Source organism: Lepus europaeus, chromosome 15 (assembly GCF_033115175.1).
Source record: "Lepus europaeus isolate LE1 chromosome 15, mLepTim1.pri, whole genome shotgun sequence".
NCBI lineage: Eukaryota > Metazoa > Chordata > Mammalia > Lagomorpha > Leporidae > Lepus > Lepus europaeus.
This window is the reverse complement of record NC_084841.1, coordinates 61,051,319-61,067,038: the sequence shown is the minus strand read 5'-3', so window position 1 is coordinate 61,067,038 and position 15,720 is coordinate 61,051,319. Positions and strand designations below refer to the sequence as shown.

Below are 15,720 nucleotides of genomic sequence, written 5' to 3'. Positions count from 1 at the left end.
CAGAGAAATTATCATGGACAAGGAAAACTGAAAGGAATCAATCTGAGTCAGATATTTAAAATACAATGTATGAAGATATATGTTGCTTGAGCAGGAGGGATCCCCTTGCTTCCCTTTTTCTATGTTCTGGGCAATTCCTTAACCCTAGATACAAAAGCTCTGGCAAACTGCTTCCTAGGGACACAATTTGTTTAAGGAACTATACGCACCCATTGTCTTCTTTACTTGTGATGATTAAATCAAGTTTTTTTTTGTTTTCTGATCTAAACAGAATATACTGAAGATTGTCTCAGATTACAGAGCACCTTTTTCCCTATTGAAATATAAATAGGGCTCTGCCTAGGTGAACATAACTACTAGGTAACTACTAAATCACATGGTAAGGTGGCTGTGAATCAAACTGCTATCCTTTTAATGCTCATGGACATCTGGGGTAGGGGTGGGTGGGGTGGGTGGACGTTTAAGCCAGTTCCAGTTTTAGTAAGCCACAACCTCCCTTCCTCACCCCCTTTATTTAAACAGGTCTTCCAGTAACCAGAAGCACCTAGAATACAACTGGGTAGTTGCAACAGAGAGACCATGGCCCAGGGACATGCCTCAAGGAATCCATCCAGTGGTATTCACTTCTCACTCTCTTTGGTCAGTGGGAATTTCAGCTGGCAGGCAGTCCATTACCCATTCACTATACAGTGCACACAATATTAGAAAAATTTACTTTTATCTCCGAAAGTCCTAACTGGCGCCCAACGTGGGGCTCAAACCCACGACCCTGAAATTAAGAGTCTCATGCTCTACCGACTGAGCTAGCCAGGCATAAAGTAGCTTACTGGATTTCAGGAGGTTCAGATCCATGTAGTTCTTTGGAAAGTGACTAGGAATATCACAGAGCTACTGCTGTGCGTCTAGTACCGAAGCCTGGGTACCGAAGCCACAGGACCCAAAGCTTGTTCTTAATCAGAGAAGTGACTGCAAGGGTTTTCAATGGGAAAGTAAAAGACGAGCTGAAACGCATGACCCGAATTGACAGTAAAAGCATTCACCGATATACTCCCGTGGAGGTGGCACTCACGTTTTACTGTCCGTCTGAAACAGAAGGACTGAGAAACATCACACCTTCCCTCCGCAAGACTGACTGGTTTTCAAAGAGGCAGGAATCCACGAGAAATGCCCAAGGAACGAGCCTGAGGCGGCCAAAAGCTGTTTCCGCCCGGTTTCGAACCGGGGACCTTTCGCGTGTGAGGCGAACGTGATAACCACTACACTACGGAAACTGTACTAGCAAAAGTTTGACTGGTGTCTTTGTGAAGCTATATACAGCTCATACTAGCCTTGAGGGAGACCAAACGTCAGTAGGACCCGCCTGGTTTGAGTGCGCCCACCTCCCGTGTTGGGATTAGACCACAGCAGCACCCTCTGCTCGGAGAAGAGCCTAATATATTTCACCCAAAAGGTTTTGGTGCCTGAGCCCCTCTACTACCTCCTCAGGAAGCATGGTGTCCACCTGGGGTTGTCCTACGCGGTGGGAAGCAGCTGGGAGAGCAGGATGAGTCCTACATGAGCAGCCCTGGCATAGTGCAGTGTCCACTATGGGGCGCTCGCATGAATCACGGTCCTGTGTAATTTATTTGGCAGAGATGCTCTAGATACCACAGCAGCATCCTTGCCAATACACCCAAGAGAATTCTCTTGTAAAATTATTTCCACAAACCTAATCTGAGTCCCTGCTCTTAGTCTGCAACTCCATGAAGATAAACCTTGAGGCATCAGGGACAGGAGCATGAGTGGTTCACAGCTCAGAAGTATCTGGTGAATCCAAAGCTCTTAGAAAAAAAAAAATCCCCTTAAGATTGTAACCGACGCAAACAGAGAGGATTTTGAATGTTCCCAACACAAATGATAATAAATGTTTGAGGTGATGGATATGCTAAATAATCTGATCGTGGTATACATGCATTGAAATGCCACACCATATTCCATATATATGTACATAAATGTGTAAATGACTAATAAACCTACATATATTATATTTAGGCAATGCTTAAAAAATTATAACCAACTCCCATCCCAAGCAACCTTTGACGTTGATTTTACCGGGCCCCAGTATCTTCCTTAGCTTTCAATTTCTCTGTAAAGCTTAATTAGAAAGGAGCAGCACGATTGTCCCTACATTTAAATAATTAGCAAGCACCTCAATGCTAGCATCTATTCTGAGCGCTCTTACAAGAACTCACCGGCAGAACTCCCGATTGCAGAACTTGAAATTGATTTATCACCTCTATTGCTAGCAATCTCATGTTAGATATTTTTTAGAAACTTCAAGCCCTGATGAAAGAAACTAGTACCCAGTTTATTCTTAGAACTCTACAGACTGGAGCCTACCTTTTGCCACTCCAAAGGAATCTTACAGGCCACTATTACTGATCAAAAGAGACACGCATTGTGCTCCCTGAGGGCACTATGCATCTCCAATTTTGAACTGTAACTCACTGCCTTTACTCCAAAGCGTCTGGAAATTAAGCTATAGCTGACTGGCTCCTCTCTACTTTTTTCCACCAGCTCGACGGTAGTGATTGGTTTACTACAGAGCCGATCCAGTTTTGGAGGTTCTGTAGCAATTCCTGCAACCATTTCTGGGACTTATTTTACAGCAAGATGAACTTGGTTCGAAATTCAAATACAGAAAGACAGTTATGTACTCCTGACTCCCAATTTTCTTAGTGAAATACTAGCAGTATTCTTTCACAAGCTGATCATGCCGACGATGGTATCACTAAGTAAGGTTCTAATCTCTTCACACAGCTTTTAACTCTCACAAAACTCTATTAGGCGGCTCAAACTACAAAGTCCTCCGCCTAGAAGGGCCGGAAGTACTTCAGCGCGTTCGCTAGGGCCCGCCCCTGCGCTTCCGGCGGCTGTTGGGCATTCCTTGTGGCGGTCGTCCGTGTCTGGCCGGTAGGATGGCGCCTGGCCGATGCGGGCATAGCACCGAGAGCAGACGGCCGCCCAACGCTCCAGCCGTACCCCGAAGTTTCTCCCTAGTGGCGGGGGATGGGGGTGGGTGGTTCTGTTGCGTCGGCTTTCCTGGCTCTTCCGCATCACAGAGACGTGGGCCTCCTCCTTCCTAGCCCTCCCGCCTTGTTCCCGTGTGTCGGCTAGAGCGTCCCCTCGCCGTTTCCTGTCGCACAGGGGCCCCGTTGAGGGAAGAGAGGCGTAGCACTACAGCGGAGGGAACTCGTGAGCTTGGGTGGTGCACACGCACCGGAAGAGTTGGGAGGAGGCCGGAAACCAGGGGGCGGGGCCAGGAAGGAGGAGGGGCGGGGGTTTATGAGGAGGCCAAGGGAGCGTTAAGGCAAATTTGCACTCAGGTCTACCTGAGGGACTTTGCGGTGGCGCTCAGCTGTTTCACCCCACCTGTGCCCCTGCTGAGACACGGTTGTCGTCAAGGAGCGGGGAACTCTGGGGAGGTGTGGGTTTTCGAGCGGACAGTTCTCTGGCTGCGCTTGAGACGAGGTGTGGAGAGGCAGGGCTGGGGGTGGGGCGGGGCCGACAGGGCGTCTGAAAGGGAAAGACCCCCTCCCACCTGCCCCCCCCCCCCACCGCACAGCTACACTGGCTGGACACTAAGATGGCTGCCGTTGCCATGACACCCAACCCAGTGCAGACCCTTCAAGAGGAGGCGGTGTGCGCCATCTGCCTCGATTACTTCACCGACCCCGTGTCCATCGGCTGCGGGCACAACTTCTGCCGAGTGTGTGTAACTCAGTTGTGGGGCGGGGAGGATGAGGAGGACAGGGAAGAATTAGGTCGGGAGGAGGAGGAGGAAGAAGAGGAGGAAGAAGAGGATGGAGAGGAGGAGGAAGTGGAGGCTGTGGGGGCTGGTGGGGGGTGGGACACCCCCATGCGGGACGAAGACTATGAAGGTGAAATGGAGGAAGAGGTTGAAGAGGAAGAGGAGGGTGTGTTTTGGACCAGTGGCATGGGTGGGTCCAGCTGGGACAACATGGATTATGTGTGGGAGGAGGAAGATGAGGAGGAAGACCTGGACTACTACTTGGGGGACATGGAGGAGGACCTCAGGGGAGAGGATGAGGAGGATGAGGAGGAAGTTTTGGAGGAGGATGAGGAAGAGGAGCTAGACACCGTCACCCCACTGCCCCCGCCTCCAGCCCCTCGGCGGTGCTTCACTTGCCCCCAGTGTCGAAAGAGCTTTCCTCGGCGGAGCTTCCGCCCCAACTTGCAGCTGGCCAACATGGTACAGGTGATTCGGCAGATGCATCCAACCCCTGTTCGAGGGAGCCGTGTAAACGAGCAGGGCATCTGTCCTAAACACCAAGAAGCACTGAAGCTCTTCTGCGAGGTAGATGAAGAGGCCATCTGTGTGGTGTGCCGTGAATCTAGGAGCCACAAACAGCACAGCGTGGTGCCCTTGGAGGAGGTGGTACAGGAGTACAAGGTGAGAGAAGTAGAGAAGATGGGAGTTTACTGGGGGTGGAGAGACAGGAAAAGGAACTGGGAAAAGAAAATGTATCCTCGCCTCCAGAACTTCATGAGCTGGTGAGCTGATTTTCCCTATCTAAGCACTTATTTGTAGCAAGATGTTAGAATGGGAGGGATCCTGTACATAGAAAAAGTAAACACATTGAAAAAGACTAGGGAAGGTTGACTTCAGAGTGAATAGGGCAAAATCAGTGATGCCAGATCACTAAGCTTCCTCTCCTGAAGAGCAAGTCACAGGTCTCCAGGGGTTTATCATCATTCTCATTTTTTTCTGTGTTAGTTTTAAGTCTGTCTTTAACTCAGTCCCTTAGAAATGTAGAGAACTGGGAGTCTCATAGGAAAGGCTCTGAAACAAAAGCATAGACATGACTGCTATTGTCAGACCCAAATGTCCTGCACTTGCCTCCTAAGGGATTCTCTGCCACCTCATGATATGGCTTGAGTCTCCCTTTGTGGTCTTTAGTTGGATCTGTTTCTGGTGTTCTGACCAGAAAAGAGACTTTTCAGACAGAAAAATAAGCTTGACACATGCTCACTGTCTATTTTTGATAAAGTCTCTGAGTGTCTTTGGACTTTATAATTTCTCCAGCATTCATAGTTAATGTTTACTGGGTGCTTACTGTGTCTGCCAGGCACTGTACTATGTGCTTTTCATGGACTGTCCTTTTTTTTATTTATTTATTTATTTTTTTTTTATTTTTTATTTTTTTGACAGGCAGAGTGGACAGTGAGAGAGAGAGACAGAGAGAAAGGTCTTCCTTTGCCGTTGGTTCACCCTCCAATGGCCGCCGCGGCTGGCGCGCAGCGGCCGGCGCACCGCGCTGATCTGATGGCAGGAGCCAGGTGCTTCTCCTGGTCTCCCATGGGGTGCAGGACCCAAGCACTTGGGCCATCCTCCACTGCACTCCCTGGCCACAGCAGAGAGCTGGCCTGGAAGAGGGGCAACTAGGACAGGATCAGTGCCCTGACCGGGACTAGAACCCGGTGTGCCGGCGCCGCTAGGCGGAGGATTAGCCTGTTGAGCTACGGCGCCGGCCATGGACTGTCCTTTAAGACAAAAAACCCTGTGGGCTGGATAGGTTTTTACATTACTATTTTATAGATCAGTAAACAAAGTCAGAGACATTTAAGCAGGGCCACATAACTTTAGTAATTAATGCACTTGGTAATGGCTGTCCCTCTACCTGGCATACAGCATCATTATCATTTGAATGTCTCTTGATAATTTGTTTATTGTGACATGTACCCTTTTTTTCTTAGAGTCTTTTTTTTCTAGTTTGGTTAGTATTTTTCTTTCTGATTCTGACTTTTCTTTGGACAAAAATAAAGGAAATTTGTGAGACAGATCAAATAGTAATATTAAGCCAAGGCCTAGGTGGGTTTGAAGCAGGGGGACCACAAGGAGGAGAGGGTAACCTCTGAATAGTCTGCACAGAGCGTTTTTGTAATATGACTTTTTGTTTTGTGTTTTCACACGTGATTCCTACAGTAACTTCATTTAACTATTATTTCAATTTTAGAGTAGCTCTGAGTGGTGCAGCCAGGACAAACCTCCATCACCCTGTCACTAGTCAAACCTAATTGTCGGAATTCCTAGGGGAAGTTTTCAAAGGTACAATGGGCCATACCACTAGAGATTCTTAATAAGTAAGGAAGAGGATATCTTTAGAAAGCCCAGCCAGCCTAGTATGGAAATCACTTCATTAGTAACATTGTCTGCCTGTTGGTCCCTATATTTTTATGGACAGTTGTGATCTCCTTTTGTCTTTGTCTTTTAATTTTAATTTACTTGTTTTATTTGGAACGCTGATAGATGGGGGGAGGGCAGAGAGAGATTGATCTTCTGTCTACTGTTTCACTCCCCAAGTGTGTGCAATAGCTGTGGTTGGACCATATCAAAGCCAGGAGCCCAGAATGCAATTCTGTTCTCCCACATGGGTCTCAGGGACCCAAGTACTTGAGCCAGCCAGGGTACATATTAGCAAGAAGCTATTCTCAAACCCAGGCACTGTGATAAGGGATATAGATGTCCCAAGCAGCATCTTTCTTTTTTCTTTTTTTAAAAATTTATATCTTTGGAAGAGTTAAGGAGAGGCTAATAGAAAGAGAAATGTCTTCCATCTGCTGGTTCACTCTCAAAATGGCTGTAATGGTGAGGACTGGTGCATACGTGATGCCAGCATTGCAGGTGGCGGCTTAACCTGCTGTAGCACAATGCCAGCCCCTGTCCTCTTTTATAGCCTCTTAGTTCCTAATGAATTGTAACACTCAATGTGTAGTCATTTTGTTAACTGGGACCTAGGATAGACTATCCATGTTCGATCTAACCTTTTTTCTTCACCCTTCCCTGAAGGACTACCATAAAGAAGTTTTGAAACTGGATTTTAATTTATGTAAGCCACATCTGTTGAGTGCTTGCTTTCTTAAAATCTTTTACTAGGCCCCTAAGTAGATGAAGAGTTAAAAGAAATTGTAATCCCTTTCCTTCATCAGTTTACCAGGCTCTACAGTTTGGGAGGCCAGATATGCACATGTAATCTAACATTAACTGATCAGCAGTTGTAAATACATGAATTTCATTACACAGAACTAATTTGAGTGATTCCCTTTCTGATTTATAGGCTATTTTATAGGCAGATAGTTTGTTCTTTTTTTTAAAAAAAGACATTTATTTATTTGAAAGGCAGAGATGCAGAGAGAGAAGGAGAGAGATATCTTCCATCTGCTGGTTTATTCCCCAAATGGCCACAATGGCTGGAGCCCCTTTTCTGCTGAAATATTCTTTTAAGCAACCTCCTAAAAACAGAAATATCCCTGAAAATGTCTCTTAAATAGTACTCGATTTGGATTTGAGCTTATTATTTCTTTACGAGCAATTTCTGAATTAATGGAATAGAAATTACTCTAGAGAAAAATAAAAGGTAGTATCAAAAGGCAAATTTTATGTAGTTTATATTTTCAAGATTGATGTGATTTTATTATTACTGTAGTTTTTTCTGCAACCACTGATCTTGTGCAACAGCTGCATTTTGTGCTCTGGTTCAAGGGTTGTTATCAATATGTCGCTGGCAACTTAGGAGTTAAGTAACAAATACCAGGTAACATTTAATGATCTTTTGCTGTATGCCAGATAGTGTACCAAGCATACAGACCATGAAGTAGATGCTGCTCTCAGTTGAAGGTGAGGAAATTGGAACTGAAGTTTACCTCAGGTTACCTAGTTGCAGTCTAGTGCTGGTTGGAGTACAGACTTCTCAGTTTTACCCTGTGTAATCCTCAAGGAAAAGGAGTGAGAAAGTAGAAATAACAGAACATATAAAAAGGAGCAAATGGGTAGACTTATTTCATCCAGAAATAAAATTCTGCTATAGATTATTACAACACAGAGCTTATATTCCTATTTGCTGTTAAAGTTATAAGTTTAGGAAAAGAGCATTTTTGTTTTTTTATTTAGCCAGTAATTGAGTAGGAGAGACAGATGAACAGAAAGAAGTATAGAAATGAAAAATGGGGTCAGGGACCCATAGTGTCCTGGGGGAGAATCACTTTAAATTACTAGTAACCTAGGAAGTATTATAAAGATTTTATTTTATATTCCTTGGGATCACAGAAAAATTTGGGGTTGTGGAAAATTGGGACCTTGGTTAGGAAGGTTTTAAAGGAAGAATGCCTTGTTCCAAGTGGAGAAAAGCAGTTCCAGGCCAGCAAAACAGCATGGAATTACATTCAGGAAAAGATAAGTAGTTTTGTGTTTAGTGTTGTGCTACAGTGGTTTAATCTACTTGGGACACTTGCTTCTTATAAAACAGTGCCAGTTCGATTCCAGGCTCTTCTGCTTCCAATCTTGGCAGATGATGGCTCAAGTGTTTAGGGCTCCTTTGCCACCCATGATGGAGTTCCAGTCTTCTGGCTTCAGCCGGGCTCAGCTCCGTCTGATGTGGGCATTTGGGGAGTGAATCAGTAGATGGAAGATATTCTCTCTCACTCAGTCTGTTAGTCTGCTTTTCAAGTAGACAAAAGTAAATAACTTTAATAACAACAAAAAAAGAGTTTTATTTGGTTAAACCTAAGACTTATAGAAGGGGAGGGTGTAGGGAATTGGGATAGAAATGTAGAATCACTATTATGAAAGATTTTAATTTTAGCCCCAGCACAAAATCGGGAAAGTATATATAGGAAAAAGTCATGGGATTATACCACATTCACCCCAACTGTGAGCATAGGAAGGATGCTGCAGTCATAAGGATCTCAACTTTGGAGCATACACACAGGACTTCTGTTCATGAATACGAGATTAGAGGCCTTTGTTGTCATCCAAGAGAGGTAAGAGGAACAAGAGAGTACTAAGCTCATTTGACACTGAAGGTGAGGGGATCAGAATTTGACATCTACCCCACTGGAGGGAGGATTGGAGGTGGTCTCTGAAGGGGCAAGTGCCTCTCCTAGTCCCTTCTAACCTTCATTAGAGGTTACCTCTAACCTCTAACCTTTTTTTTCCCATTCTTTCAGGCCAAATTGCAAGGGCACCTGGAACCACTGAGGAAGCACCTGGAAGTCGTGCAGAAGATGAAGGCCAAGGAGGAGAGGCGGGTGACAGAACTGAAGGTAAATTAATATCATTGACAGGCTGTGTGATTTCATGGCCAGGCAAGAAATACAGGGCTGTCCACTCTTACAGGTGACGGTTCGATTTTCTGAAAAAGAGTCAGCCAAGGCATGGGAGAAGTGTAGACACATTTTCAGGGTACTGTGAGGAGGAGGCCTTTGAAGATTAGGAGGCATGTTCATTCCTATATTCCAAAATGGAATGAAAACTGAGGTTTAGGTTTGAGAGATGGGATGTCTGACCCAAGGCTGCAGAGCAAAACTTTCTACCTCAAGACCTAATCTAACTCTCTATTCCACACTGCCAAGCCTTCTATGTTGGATGGATACAGAGCAGAAAGGAACAAAGCAAAACCCATGCAGCAACCACCAAATAAGTCCAGGTCCCAGAGTAAATGCAGGTGGTAGCCACAACGGCCCTGAACATGAGGGAGATGTCATCCTGGGAAACTTCTGGGAGGGGGCCGGTGTGTTTAAGGGAGAAGAATTAGCACAGTAGAGACCAAATATCTCCTAGTACAGTGTTAATGAGCACTTTTCATTATTGTTCACTCTTCCCCAAGGGGTCCTTTTAGATAATTTCCCCCTAATTCTTACCTCATAACTCCTGCCTGTTTTTGTACGGCCAGCAGGTCCTGCTGGTATGAGCTGACACTGTGAGCTTCAGAAACCACCCCAAGACACTCCTTTCTGTCCCTTTTCCTCTCTCCTTCCCAGAATCTTTCTTTCTGGCCAGTGCCTGGGCCTTGGCCACTTCAGGGCCTATGCTCATCATTGCTCATTAGGGACTCTTGCTGGCAACTGGGAAGCACCGAATGATGAAATGTATAACTAGGAGTCAGAGCGATATTAACTCTGGCCAGCTGCCCAAATTGATATTTCAGGTTCTCCAGGGTACAGAAAAGATGTGCTAGAGATCTGAATGTCACTGGGGCAAAGAGTGAACCTTCCTGTGGCAGCTTTGTGCCTTACCCACTTTACCAGCCAGAATTCTTCTCCCACTCTGGCCTGTTACTTTTTTTTTTTTTTTTTTTTTTAAAGTTTATTTATTTGAAAGGAAGAGACAGAAATCTTCTCTCTGCTAGTTCACTCCCCCAAATGCCCCAACAGCTGGGGCTGAAGTCAGGAGCTGGAAACTCCATCTGGGTTTTCTACATGGGTGGCAAGGGTCCAACCAACTGGGCCGCCATTTACTGCCTTTCTAGGTGCAGTAGCAAGAAACTGATTAGAAAGTGGACAGTCATAACTCAAACTAGGAACTCAAACATAGGATGCAAGAATCCCATGTGACTTAACCTAATGCCTGCCCCTTTATCCAGAGAATGTCTTCAGCTGATGGTAACTGGGTGAAAAATATACCTACCATCTATAGTTTAAGCCTACTGCAGAGCTAAAATATGTAGGGGAAAAAGAAGTGTGTCTGCACAGACTTTGTTTTCCCTGCCATTATTCTCTAACAATACAGTATCTGTTTACATAAAATCTGCATTATATTGGTAATTGGAAATAATCTACAGATAATTTAAAATATGCAGGAAAATATGTGTGGGTTATATGCAAGTACTAATATAAGTGAAATTTTGTTTTCCAAGGAGGGTCCTCAAATCAGTCCCCTGTAGTAAGATTCAAAATGGAGCCCTGTGGGGCTTCAGATATTCCACCCAAGTGCCTTCTCTGTGGTCAGGACTCTGCGAAGGTCTGAGGAAGCAATGGCAAAGACAAACCCAGTCCCTCCCTCTAGGGGCTTAGGGTATATTGGGGAAAAGGTTATAAAAAGATACTTCATTGTAAACATAGCATTTCAAATATTGTATATAGCACGAAGAAGTTATGGTATTTATGGAAGTAGTCTTGATTGAGATCTGAATAATAGAAAGCTTCTCTCAAAATATGTACGCTTAGACTTCAAGGATGAGTCATATTAGGTACACAGTGTAGAGATAAGTATTCCAAGCAAAGGTTGGTGAGTATAGAATGAGGATGCCAAAAGTGTGGGGGTGGTACATGGTAAGGCTAAGGCGTGGAGAGGGAGACAGGGGCCTCTTTTTACTACCATATATTTTTATTTTTGAATTTGAATGGCAGAGAGACAGAATGATCTTCTGTCTGCTTGTTCATGCCCCAAATACCTGCATGATCAGAGTTAAGGCAATGCAGAAGCTGGGAGACCAGAACTCAGTCTGGTTCTTTCCTGTAGATGGCAGGGACCCAAATATCTGAGCCATCTTCCCAGGGCACAAGTTAGTATAAAGCTGGATCTAAAGTGGACTCAAACCAGGCACTCTGATATGGGATGTGATTATCCCAAATGGCGACTTAACTGCTGTGTTGGTCACCCATCCCCTAACTCAACGTTTCTCTTTATGTTGAATTGATACCCACCCCTCCCTTTGCACTGTTCCAGAGCCAGATGAAGTTAGAGCTTGCAGCTGTGGCTTCAGAGTTTGGGCGGTTGACGCGGTTTCTGGCTGAAGAGCAGGCAGGGCTGGAGCGGCGCCTCCGAGAAATGCATGAAGCCCAGTTGGGGCGTGCGGGAGCTGCAGCCAGCCGCCTCTCAGAGCAGGCCACCCAGCTGAGCCGCTTGCTGGCTGAGGCCCAGGAGCGGAGTCAGCAGGGTGGCCTACGGCTGCTTCAGGTGAGCAGCATTTCCCTTCTCTACTCCCAGTTTCCCAAGCACCCTATTTGTCCTGTCAGATAGTGCTTACCAAATATTGTCCAGAGCTGCCTGTTTTCTCACTGGGAGTACACCACAGTGTTTCAACCTGAAGACCAAACAGTCTTGAGACTGGAGGCAGAACTAATGTTGAATGAGATATCTGTGACTATTATACGATTATAGCCATTGAAAAAAAGTAATATTTGTTAGAAGGAGGAATTTAATGAGAGCTCAGGAATGAATTTTTTTTTTTTTTTTTTTTTTTGACAGGCAGAGTGGATAGTGAGAGAGAGAGACAGAGAGAAAGGTCTTCCTTTTTTGCCGTTGGTTCACCCTCCAATGGCCGCTGCGGCCTGCGCATCTCGCTGATCCGAAGCCAGGAGCCAGGTGCTTCTCCTGGTCTCCCATGCGGGTGCAGGGCCCAAGGACTTGGGTCATCCTCCACTGCCTTCCCAGGTCATAGCAGAGAGCTGGCCTGGAAGAGGGGCAACCGGGATAGAATCCGGCGCCCCAACCGGGACTAGAACCCGGTGTGCCGGCGCTGCAAGGCAGAGAATTAGCCTGTTAAGCCACGGCGCCGGCCAGGAATGAACTTTTGACAGTGACATCCTGAAAAAGGTGACCAAGACATATTATAAATCCTGTTTATTAGTAGGCTTATAGCAGGATGGGTGAGGTTTGGGTATGGTGAGGAATGGTGGTGGCTGAGTTGAAACATGTTTATTTAGGGCTTTAAGGGTGTTGCTTCTCCCTTGTTCAAGTTCAGTTGTTTCTAACTGAAGATTGGGAAAAAGGAGCGATCTCTGTGCAGCTGACATTCTCTTTGTCTTTTTTCTCCCTCTCCCTTTTTTTGTTTCTTTTATTCCCAGGACATCAAGGAGACTTTCAGTAGGTGTGTTCCCACCCGGTACCCTTTGTGACCCAGTATCTTCTAGTCCCCATCATTGCCTCTTTGGGGTGGCTCTCTCCTTCCTTCCCAATGACCTGAGTTTCTTACCGCCTGGCCCACTGTTTCCTTTCCCTCACTTCTGCTCTTCCCTCTTGGAATATCATGGTCCCACGCCCTGCCCGGTCCCCTTCCTCCAGGTGTGAAGAAGTACAGCTGCAACCACCAGAGATCTGGTCCCCTGATCTGTGCCAACCCCATAGCCATGATTTCCTGACAGATGCCATTGTGAGGAAAATGAGCCGAATGTTCTGTCAGGCTGCAAGAGGTAAGAACGTCACTTTGCCTTTCATTTCTGGGTTCTGAGGGATATTGGGCTTCAGGGGAAATACGGGGGTCTGAGATGGAGGATACAAGTAGGTCCTGTGAGCTTTTAAGCCAATAGTAGCTTCTGTTCTAGCCCAGGCATGTTTTGAGGTTGGGTAGGGTGGTGAGAGCCAGGCAGAAGGGAACACCTGTCAGGTATCCTGGGGACAAGAGTAGGGAAAGAAGTGGACCCAAGGAACCGGAGCCTGGCCTCTAGGGAACTGAAGTTCCCTGAGTTTAGGGAACTGAAAAGAAGAGGTGGGGGCAGGAGGGGAGCAGCAGGGAAGGCTGAGCCTATGGAGTTGGCTACTATTGGGGAACAGTTGTTCTAGCTTGAATATATTTGTCCTTTCCCCTCCCAAGTGGACCTGACACTGGACCCTGACACAGCTCATCCGGCCTTGATGTTGTCCCCTGATCGCCGTGGTGTCCGCCTGGCAGAAAGGCGGCAGGAGGTTGTTGACCATCCCAAGCGCTTCTCAGCTGACTGCTGTGTACTGGGGGCCCAGGGCTTCCGCTCTGGCCGGCACTACTGGGAGGTAGAGGTGGGTGGTCGGAGGGGTTGGGCAGTGGGTGCTGCCCGTGAATCAACCCATCATAAGGAAAAGGTGGGCTCTGGGGGGTCCTCTGTGAGCACTGGAGATGCCAGCTCCTCACGTCATCATCATCGCCGCCGACGGCTTCACCTGCCCCAGCAGCCCCTGCTTCAGCGGGAAGTGTGGTGTGTGGGCACCAATGGCAAACGTTACCAGGCACAAAGCTCAACAGAGCAGACACTGCTGAGCCCAAGTGAGAAACCACGGCGCTTTGGCGTGTACCTGGACTATGAGGCTGGGCGTCTGGGCTTCTACAATGCAGAGACTTTAGCCCATGTGCACACCTTCTCAGCTGCTTTCCTAGGCGAGCGTGTCTTCCCTTTCTTCCGGGTGCTTTCCAAGGGCACCCGTATCAAGCTCTGCCCTTGATCAGCCTGCCACCCGCAGGGGCCCCTCTGGTTAGCACTGGGGAGGCGGGTGGTGGTGGAGGGTGGCCCATAAGTTTGGAGGCTCAAAGGCTCCTCCCACTGTTACTGCATTTCTTCTGGCTCCCCCTTTACTCCAGACCCCTGCTTCTAGGAGCCTTAAAGGAACCCTCCTGGCCTCCAATTCAGCATTTTCACCTACTGTCTGTCCAACAGGTCTGCATGGGTTCCTCATCAGCTGTTTGGTCTTCCCTCTGTGTGTTGCTCAGTCCAGCTCTGGGGGTCTGAGTTCAAGTAGGGGATGAGAGGAGATTTTAATTTCATTCCTTAAAATTCCTTTCCCCCAACCCCCTCTTCAACCTCATGTTAGTCCTGAGGCTGGAGGGCTTGGGCAAGACTTGCAGCATCCCCATTGAACTCCCATTTTCTGGTGCAAAGTTTAGCTAAAGGATTTGGAAGCTGTTTTGGGGAGGCAGGCTGGGCAAAAGGGTAGAGCTGGGTATAGAAATACCCACTCTCCTGGGGAAGTTGGAGGGATTCTACTTTCCTTCCATCCCCATTTTCTACCTCCACAAACCAACCAGAACTTAGCTTTGGCGACAGATCTGGAATGGTTGATACAATTGAAACTACATACCATTTTATAACCCAGTAAGTTATTTTCTTCCCCTTCCTTTTCTAGCACTCAAATCTAGGAGCATCCTGCCCTTCCAGGTCTACTTACTGCCAGACTTTCCCCTTTGTTCACTGGAATTGCTTCTGTTAGTTTCCAACTTCTGTCTGCCTTTTAGTTCCCTTTTTGGCAAGCCCTAACATGGAGCCAAGGATGGGGACAAGGGGTTTGAATCCCTGGGAGGAGAGCCTTGGGTATAATCTATTTTTCTAATAACACCTTGCCTTCTGTCACTTATCAGCTTTTGTCCTCTGCTTGGAAGGCTGAGGTCAATTCATGTTCTTGGGGGAAAGGGAAGGTTGTTTGTGTTGCAGAAATAAAATGTTTATTTGCTTCTTTTGTGGAGTCTATTCTTTCAAATGAGCAGACACTTAGAAGTGGTTTTTTTCATGTGTTAAGTCAAATCTTTAAAGCAATGCCAGCACCCCTTATTAAAATGCTGGTTCGTGTGCCACTCCAGTTTTTTCTTAAGAATTATTTCATTTATTGAAAGAGTTACAGAGAAAGACACTCCCGCTGGTTCACTCCCCAGATGGCTGCAGTGGCTGGAGCTGCACCAATCCAAAACCAGGAGCCACAAACTTCTTCCTGTCTCCCATGTGGGTGCAGGGCCCAAAGACTAGAGCCATCTTCCATTGCTATCTCAGGCCATAGCAGAGAGTTGGATTGGAAGAGCAGCAGCCAGGACTAGAACCAGCATCCATGAGATGCCAGCGCTTCAGGCCAGGGCATTAACCCGCTGTGCCACAGCGCCAGCTCCACCACTCTGCCTGGCGGTTCACCTGAGAAAGCAGCTGATGATGGCTTAAGTACTGATTTTGCCACCCACATCAAAGCCAGTTGTAGCTCTGGCTATTGAGACCATTTGGTGAGTAAAACAGCAAATAGGAGGTATCCCTGTCTACCTTTCAAAGAAATCTTGAAGAGTCCAGATTGGGGTCACCAGCTTGTGTCCTGTCTGCTCCATTTCCGATCCAGCACATCGCTAATGTGCCTGAGAAAGCAGCAGATGACCAAATTCCTTGAGGCCCTGCACCTACGTGGGAAACCTGGATGAAGCCCCTGGGTTGGTTACT

General features: G+C 46.7%; 1 protein-coding gene and 1 non-coding gene across 2 annotated transcripts; one reads left to right on the top strand and one right to left on the bottom strand.

Annotated features, from left to right (window-relative positions):
* Nucleotides 1-1,198: 1,198 nt before the first annotated feature.
* Nucleotides 1,199-1,271, bottom strand: TRNAV-CAC (transfer RNA valine (anticodon CAC)). Its single transcript has one exon. It is a non-coding gene; the product is annotated as a tRNA-Val (tRNA).
* Nucleotides 1,272-2,917: 1,646 nt separating this feature from the next.
* TRIM41 (tripartite motif containing 41) lies at nt 2,918-14,984 on the top strand. Its single transcript, XM_062212266.1, has 6 exons — nt 2,918-4,453; nt 9,007-9,102; nt 11,507-11,737; nt 12,628-12,650; nt 12,845-12,972; nt 13,374-14,984. The coding sequence occupies exons 1-6, from the start codon at nt 3,626-3,628 to the stop codon at nt 13,973-13,975; spliced, it is 1,908 nt and encodes a 635-aa protein (XP_062068250.1). The 5' UTR covers nt 2,918-3,625; the 3' UTR covers nt 13,976-14,984.
* The last annotated feature ends 736 nt before the right edge of the window (nt 14,985-15,720 follow it).